Source organism: Bradysia coprophila, unplaced genomic scaffold (assembly GCF_014529535.1).
Source record: "Bradysia coprophila strain Holo2 unplaced genomic scaffold, BU_Bcop_v1 contig_358, whole genome shotgun sequence".
In the NCBI taxonomy this organism is placed as follows: Eukaryota; Metazoa; Arthropoda; class Insecta; order Diptera; family Sciaridae; genus Bradysia; species Bradysia coprophila.
Window position 1 is genome coordinate 6835779 of NW_023503616.1, and position 8661 is coordinate 6844439.

General features: G+C 35.3%; 1 protein-coding gene across 1 annotated transcript; it reads left to right on the top strand.

Annotated features, from left to right (window-relative positions):
• The first annotated feature begins 2319 nt into the window (after window positions 1-2319).
• On the top strand, window positions 2320-4575 carry LOC119081247. Its single transcript, XM_037189973.1, has 2 exons — window positions 2320-3528; window positions 4419-4575. Exons 1-2 carry the CDS (start codon window positions 2401-2403, stop codon window positions 4530-4532), a joined length of 1242 nt encoding a protein of 413 aa, XP_037045868.1. The 5' UTR covers window positions 2320-2400; the 3' UTR covers window positions 4533-4575.
• The last annotated feature ends 4086 nt before the right edge of the window (window positions 4576-8661 follow it).

Genomic DNA, 8661 nt, shown 5'->3' on the forward strand with positions numbered 1-8661 from the left:
ACTTGTATATAGATACATAACTCTCACGAACAAAAATGGGTCCGAGTTTTCGATGTACCGCTTAGTGTCAGATATAAGATCTTAAGTTCTATGTAGAGGAACACTAGTCTGAACTCATATTTCATTTTTGTCGATATCGTTTTCTTAAATGTCATTCCGGCCGTGCTTAGCTATACCATCGTAGGTTAAAAGCTCTCAGCTTTCAATTTCAATAGAAAGACATTTGAAACGTCCCATTTTAACTTACGATTTTTTTACTGTTTACTGAAATCATTGAAATTGTTCTTCTATTCTATTTAAAACAAGAATTTTAATTGAAAAAAGAAATTCAAAATTGTGAATGTTCATGTTACTCACACACAAAATTTCACCATTAATTTATCATAAATTCCAAACTACAATTGTCTAGCAGACATAAATATTATTTTCCTCTTAACTGATTTTTCATAGATTTCTTTTTGCTTCGGAAAAATATTGTTTTTCTTTTATTCTTATTTCTTCGTTTTCGAAACCACCATACAATATCGCCATACTGAGTATTATATGCTGAAAAAGAAAGATATTTATGAGAAATCTCACAGCTGTCTAATGTAATATTGTCTGCAATGACGTCACAAATAAAATAAAGCTTGAACCATATCGACATATCTATTGGAATAAAGTATTTGGAAGCATTCGGTTCGATTCAGTATCTATTCAGAGTTATACCATTTTATGCAATATAACTTTGACTATGCATCATATATTTTTATTATGTACACTATACACACAGCCAATGATATATCCAACAGAGCACTGTGGGATAAGATCAACCTAAATTTGGCAGAATTAGTATCTAAAAAAATGTTGAATATAGAAGAAAATTTTGTTCTAGAGAGTTGAAGTATGACTTCCGCCGAGTATTTTGCGCAAACCAAAAATTCAAAATGGCCGCCATTTAAACCGGAAGTAGCTCGTAACTTTTAAACAAAGTGAAAAAATGATAGAGTTTCTTTACTAAAGTAACGACCGATTTTCCTGCTGAATTTTAGACAAACAAAAAATTCAAAATGGCCGCCATTTAAACCGGAAGTAGTTCGTAACTTCTAAATAAAGTGACGAAATGATACAATTTCTTTACTAACGTTACAAGCAATCTTCCTGCTGAATTTTGCGCAAAAAAAAACAAACAAAATGGCCGCCATTTAAACCGGAAGTAGCCCGTAACTTTTAAACGAAGTGACAAAATGATACGGTTTCTTCACAAAGTTTACTACCGATTTTCCAGCTGAATTTTGCGCAAACCAAAAATTCAAAATGACAGGAAATTAAACCGGAAGTAGTTAAACGAAGTGACGAAACGATACAGTTTCTTCACCAAAAGTTGTGACTGACTCTTTAGTTGAATTTTAAGCGAAACAAAAAAATCAAAACATTTAAGCGAAGTGAAGCGACGAAATGATACAGTTTCTTCATTAAAGTTGCGTCTGACTATTAAGACAAAAAAAATCAAAATGGCCGTCAATGAAACCGGAAGTAGTTTGTAATTTTGAACGAAGTGACCTCTCGGCACTTTTGAAACAAAAATTGAAAAATTTAAGTTTCTGAAAATCCAAAGACTGCGAACTAAGAAATACAGAAAATCTTATGTTTCCAAGTTTTAATTTAATCAACCTTTCGATATTTGTGAACAATTTCTGCAAATACACACGTTTGCCCTTTTACTATTCATCTGTTATCAATAACAAACACTAAAAAGCTCTGGGTAATATGGTCCTTTATATGGAAAAATTGACGTTAAAAAAATTGAAGTACAAGATTTGAAATCAACAGTTTGAAAATACTTTGATCTATGGAAGTAATAGAACCGATAATAGTACTGGTCATAATGCTTGCCGTCTGTAACAGGTTACGAGAGCAACACCACGGACGGACGGACATAGGTGTGTGTCTGAACTGAAAGCTCGGAACATCTTAAATTCAACACTCACAATTCGCCGTTTTTTACGTACTTGACACCCTATCTGTCCATACCATAACAAAACTAGCGTAAATGAATTCAAGCTTTCAGTGCGGCATGAGCTGATATGGGACCTTTTGGGCACGGGTCACAGATTTAAATTTTTCGTATAGATGTTCATCAATATGGGCTATTCTTGTTGTTTCATTAACTGTGTATTTTGCAATAGATGTGTTTTTCGTTAGCACTATCATTATAACGAAAATATTTCACATCAAATATTCATTTTCACTTCAAACAAGAAATTCAAATCTTTCGCCTGACCTGTCTCTTTTGCCCTGCCTGTCTGGTGAGACATGGCGAAGCTAGTGCCGCCTTATTGAAGGTGGCCTGAAGAATGCCATGTCATGTTTATATTTACGAAAACAAACGTTAATTTCTTGAAAATTTAATTTTTTAAAATGAGTAACAAAACAAGTGAATTGTGTATTACAAGTCTAAACGAAACAGTGCTGTTACGCATTTTCAAATTGCTGAATTGGATTGATTCGATTAATTTGTCAGCTACGTGTAAACGTATGAAAAATATAAACTTTTGGTTGTCAAAGCAGAACGAAGAGTTCGATTTCAACGGATTTGTGGAAAATGCCACAGTTCCCATCGGAAATATATTGCCCGTAATCGGACCATATATTCGAGTAGCCAAAATTTCCGAACAAGAAATTAGAGAATTGTTCATGGTAAATTGCTGTAACATAAAATCCCTGAAAATCGATGGGTCCATCAGTCGCAGTGCTGCTATTACATTAAACACTTGGTTGAAACAGTTGAAGATTGAGAGCCTATCAATTGGACAAACATTTGAAGACCACGTAGAAGAGCTGTTGAACGGAATCGAAGGGCTGAGGTCATTTGTATTTGATAGTTTTCAAAAACTATTGCCCGAGGACTTTTTTAACCAAAACACTTCGATTCGACATCTTCTCCTCATTCTGGGAGATTCACAGGAGTTGTCTTTGGATTTATCATCCCTTCAAGTGCTGCACAGTCTCCAAAGTCTGTCGATAACTACTGAACGAACGACTGTACTCATCGATGTCCGAAAATATGTGAAAATAGAACAACTGCAGGAATTTTCAATTAATATCCTGGATGATAATTGGGATGCATGTATATGGGACGATTTCGCGACGTATTTAGCAGAAAATTCGAAAGTGGATAAATTGAGAATGAACGGTTGCATAGATATCGACCATAGAACGTGTTCCACCTTAAATTCATTCAACTTAAAATCACTTTGGTTGGATGTTAGTGTTTCTTGGGAGGATTTTACATCGAGTTTTCGTGAAAGTGCAATGCCCCGTCTAAAATATTTAAGATTGGAATGGCCTATCTCATGGTGCAGGACAGAAAAAATTGGGCGTATCCTGGACATATGGCCAACCGTCGAAGCGATTTGTTTGAACGTACAGGAGGGATCTTCTAATCTTATAATGCATTTCAAAGATGAATTCTATGCCGACCTATTGAAACGATATGACAATCGACCAGGATCATCAGAATTAAGAATTCATATCTTCTCTTCTGAGGTAGGTTTTATTGTCAATTAGCAGTTAGCGTTTGATTCTCAATTTTGTATATTTTTTATGAGAGTGTTTTCTCAAGCGACTAACAAATTACAGACTTGCCACTAGAGCTGTGCGGGTCGCCCTTTTCTGCTTGTATTTTTTGTTATAGTACTTGAAAGCTCATGCTTCCCTTAAACGTTTTTATATAATTTTCGCTATCATCGATTCAATTTCAACGTTTTTCCTGGACTAAGGTCTGGCTGGGCCTCAAATTTTTCAGACTGACTTGGATTAGACTTCGAAAATCAGTTTCGATCGTCGGTCCTGTCGGATTTCAAAAAATTGCTTTAATTTCCGAACTTTATTTTCCTACAGTATTTTAATCAAATCATATATAACGGGTTGTAAACTAAACATTATATTCTTTTAGTTGAGAATTGGAAATCAGTAAAAAACTGGAAGTTACTAATAAACAGAAAGTTAAAGATGGGAAATGATTGAGCGATTAATTTAGCATTTTAGAAATGATTGAAAATCGTGAAATTTGAAAGTAGGAAATTCACACGGATAAATTTGAAAACCTACAAATTTTCTGTTTCGAACCAGAAAATGTGTTAGTTTTTAAACTTTCGTGTTGAAATCAAGACGAAATTTGAAAGTTTTAAATTAGATCAGATCAGGAAATTTGCCGAATTCGGCATATGATTGAAGGAAACCCCTTTTCATTAAATGTACGGTCAAGTGACGAATAAAAAAAAATGATCGTTTCCTCCTCATTTTAATTTCTACGTGACTCAAGAAATTTTTCTAATTTTTTCGGATATACTGACTGGTCGAAATGGAGGAGCAAACGTTGTAGTACAATTAATAAATTATTATTTCCTGTGCCCATAGTTTGTCTTTTATTTCAGATATCATTCAACTTTGTTTCGAAGCGGTATAACGTCATTGAGGGCAAAGAATGCTGCTCATGCAAAGAGAGTTTTCAATTGTGGGATGATGACCGTGTTAAATGTAATTTATGAGCACAATTGTTTTAAAATGAAATGAATTTTGTTGCAACTTGATTAAGAAAATCCCGACTTTTGCTATATCAAAAATCACAACGTCCTAGTTAGAAATCGTCAAAAGTAAGTAGCCTGTCTGTCTAATGTATGATGTAACTGAGTAGGCCTAATACACATACAATCCGCATTTTTATACACACTGTTGGTTGGCTGCATTAAAATCAAATTATTTCTCATTAATTGCACATATTGATCAGTCAAAGTTTATCAATCCAAATCCGTTTTTTTCAAAACGACTTTTTTCTGTTCATCAAGTGATTAATTTGGAAATTTTATAAATCGTGATAAAGTAAAAGTAATTTAGTTATTGCGAGTTAGTGTTGTCTTGAATACAGATTTTCCGATTGAACGTTGAAAAACAAATAAAATTATTGCGAAATGGACGCTTTTATGTACGTGAACTTGGTCTCCAAATTTTTTTCTGAAGGAAAGTTGATAACATCCAGAGCTGAGAGAATTAAAAAATGTCGCGAATATGTGATGAACGAAAAATATTATGAGTCACTGAAGTCTCATAATGTGATTACCAAAAAAATCACATCTCTCGAGGTTACTTTCATGAAAAAGTGGCGTGAGTCAAAGTGTCGCGAATTGGACCGTTTCAATGAACATTACGAAGCTTGGACACATTTGCATCTACAGGTTAAAGTCAAATACACTTAATTTAGCTAAAATTACTTTGTTTTTTTTTTCGAAAAGACGTTTTCCATAAATATTTTTTTAACCACAATCATTCATATTCAACATAGCACTGCTTCTAGCACGAAGACTTATTTTTCAAATGACAAAAAGACTACAAATTTTTAAATATGTATGCGTGTACGATTGCATGCGTTGTATGTTTTTATTCAAATCAAAAAGTCATGACTCCTATCTTTACGAGAAAATGCATGTCCTATTTTGATTGCATAAGCCTCCCAATATTTCTTATGTTCATGCTAGAAGCAGAGCTGTGCACTCAATCCTTCATAAATATGTTTTCGATATCAAAAATGTTCAGCAGATTCATAATATCTATCCCTCAGCAGTGAACAAAGGGTGATAGGTATCAAATAAGCTGAAAAGTGACTGAATCAGCAAAAAAAATGTCCGGATGTCTGCCCGCTATATAATTAGAGTAATACTGAATGAACCTCTTTCTGAAAAATAAAGGATACTAATAAACGACCGATAAATTAATTCAAAACTGCCGATAAGAAATAATAAATGACCGATAAACACGGTACCGATAAAAAATAATAAAGTACCGATAGCGAAATTGCCGAGTACCGATAAAAATACTCCAAACTACCGATAAATTTTTACCGATAAAAAGTGCTGAAATACCGATAGATTGTTCATTTTATCGATAATTTTTAATTTTTTATTGGTAATACCGATAAAATATAATAAATTACCGATAAATAGAAATAAACTATCGATAGAAAATAATGAACTACCGATAAATAATAATGAATGATCGATAGAAAATAATAAATTACCGATAAAAAATTAAAAATTATCGTTAAAATGAACAATCTATCGGTATTTCAGCACTTTTTATCGGTAAAAACTTATCGGTAGTTTGGAATATTTTTATCGGTACTCGGGAATTTCGCTATCGGTACGTTATTATTTTTTATCGGTACCGTGTTTATCGGTCATTTATTATTTTTTATCGGTAGTTTTGAATTAACTTATCGGTCGAATATAATATCCCAAAAATAAATCATAAAGAAAGGGCCAGTGAAACTGTTTCGCTAATATCTTCGCTAATTTTGGCTCAAATAAAATCGATTGAAAAAATTGTGAAAGACGGGAGCTATGGTGCATGGAATGACTTGTCGTCCGGCTACTCATGTAAACGGATGAACCGATTCTAAACAGATTGTAGTGCGATCCATGCTTTACAATCAGGTAACAGTGGTCAACTAAGGCTTCCCACCGAAATGGCGGATTGTTCTAAAATCGTTTCAATTTTAGTTAATATTGGAAGATATTGGATACAGAAATCAGAGCTACTGAGAGTTTTTTAAAGATAAAGTTTTGCTAATAGAAATAGTTGATATCCTTAGAGTGCGTCTTTTTATATTCACAAGGAAGTACACTTTCTTGTACTTTTTACAAGTCTATCAATATTTTTGGCAATTTAAAAAAATTTAAAACCGTCCGTCCGTACGTATAATAAAATGAAGAGTTTCCATGATGGGGACATTTATAGAAAACGTCCGGCTTCAGGAGCTTTATAATAGCTGCTATATCTTATTGCAATTCTCTTCTAGCTGCCACCGCCTGAAGGATCAAACAAACGAACTGGTCGCCCAAAAATAAGTGGATTTGACGATTTGTCGGTTAGATCGAAAAATCGCAGAGCTGCCGAGTTGACTGAATGTGAGTTGGGAAAACTTCTACTGGCGTCATCACAATCTGCTAAGAAGGCAGGTGAGCGTGACATTGAATACGTATTAAAACGCCTTTACAAGAATCGTGGAATGGCCAAAAAAATTCGCGAACTGTTGAAAGCAGAAGAGTTATTAGCTAAGAAGCCAAAGCCGAGCAAAATGGAACCCTTACGGGGTCTTACACATCTTTTGGACAATAGATTTTCTAAGATGCAATATGTTAACACCAGACTGTTGGCCAAAGAATTTGGGTCAGACATCTTTCCATCATATGATAAAATCAGGGAATCGAAGAAATTATGCCGTCCACCTGCAGATTGTTTGAAGGTAAGCGATGTGAGTGCTGCCGTTTCAATGCAATCGCTTTTAGATCACACGGCTTCTCGGTTGTTATTATTGCAAAAAGAAGTGATTGACGCTTTACTTGTTGACAATAAAGAAATTATAATAAAACTACAAGGAAAGTGGGGTGGTGATGGCTCGTCAGACCAATCCCAATTTAATCAAAAGTACGTTGATGTTGATTCCACAGAAAACGCAGACGGTAACCTCTTCGCAACGACTTTAGTGCCACTGCGAATGACTACGAATGATGGTAAAATTGTGTGGAACAATGCAACGCCACAGTCACCTCGATGGTGCAGACCCATAGAGCTACGATTCGCAAAGGAAACACCCAAGCTGACTTTACAAATATTTCAGTCCGTTAAGGAAGAAATACAAAAGCTGGTTCCATACGTAACCACAGTTGCAGGTAAAAAGGTAACAGTTACCTATGAACTGTATCAGACTATGATCGATGGGAAGGTACATGCAGTAGTTACGCAGACGAAGTCTATGCAGACATGTACTGTTTGCAAAGCCACACCGAAGCAATTTAACAATCTTAAGGATATGGAGAATAGATTCAAACCGAAATGTGGTACGTTGATCTATGGAATAAGTGTGTTACACTTATGGATTCGTTGCTTTGAGTTTCTGCTTCACATCTCGTATAGATTGGATGTAAAACCAGAACCCGTATGGCAGATGCGTGGACCAGTTCTCAAAAAAGAGGTCAAACGACGGAAGCGCTTGATACAAGACAGATTCTGGGACAAAATGAGTTTAAGAGTGGATTTCCCTTCAAAAAAAGGATCTGGAAACACCAACAGTGGACCTGTTGCTCGAACAGCTTTTTCGAAACCGGAAATACTCGCAGAGATACTTGAGCTGGATGTGGACCTCGTAAAAAAAATCGGCACTATCCTCATCGCGCTTTCGTGCCAATTTCCTCTAGACGTAGATCTTTTCTCTATGTTTTGCGAAGAAACAGCGATTTTATGTGTGACCAAGTACCATTGGTATCCCATGCCACAAAGCGTACATAAAATTCTCATCCACGCACGTCCTCTTTTGCTCGTCAATGATGGTCTCCCTCCTGGGGTTCTTGCTGAGGATGCAGCGGAGTCGTGCAACAAGTTATATCGACATAATCGTCAGTTTCACGCCAGAAATGTCAGCCGCAAGCAAAACCTTATGGATGTATTCAATCGAGCTCTTGACACATCGGACCCAATCATATCAAGTTTTGCATTGCAGAAACGATTAAACTCCCGACCCAGAAAAAACATTCCTACTGAAGTTTTACGGCTTCTTAAAGCACCTGATGTTCCAGCGAACAACGAGGACGAAACATTTTTATTGGAAGGAAACGACAATGACGA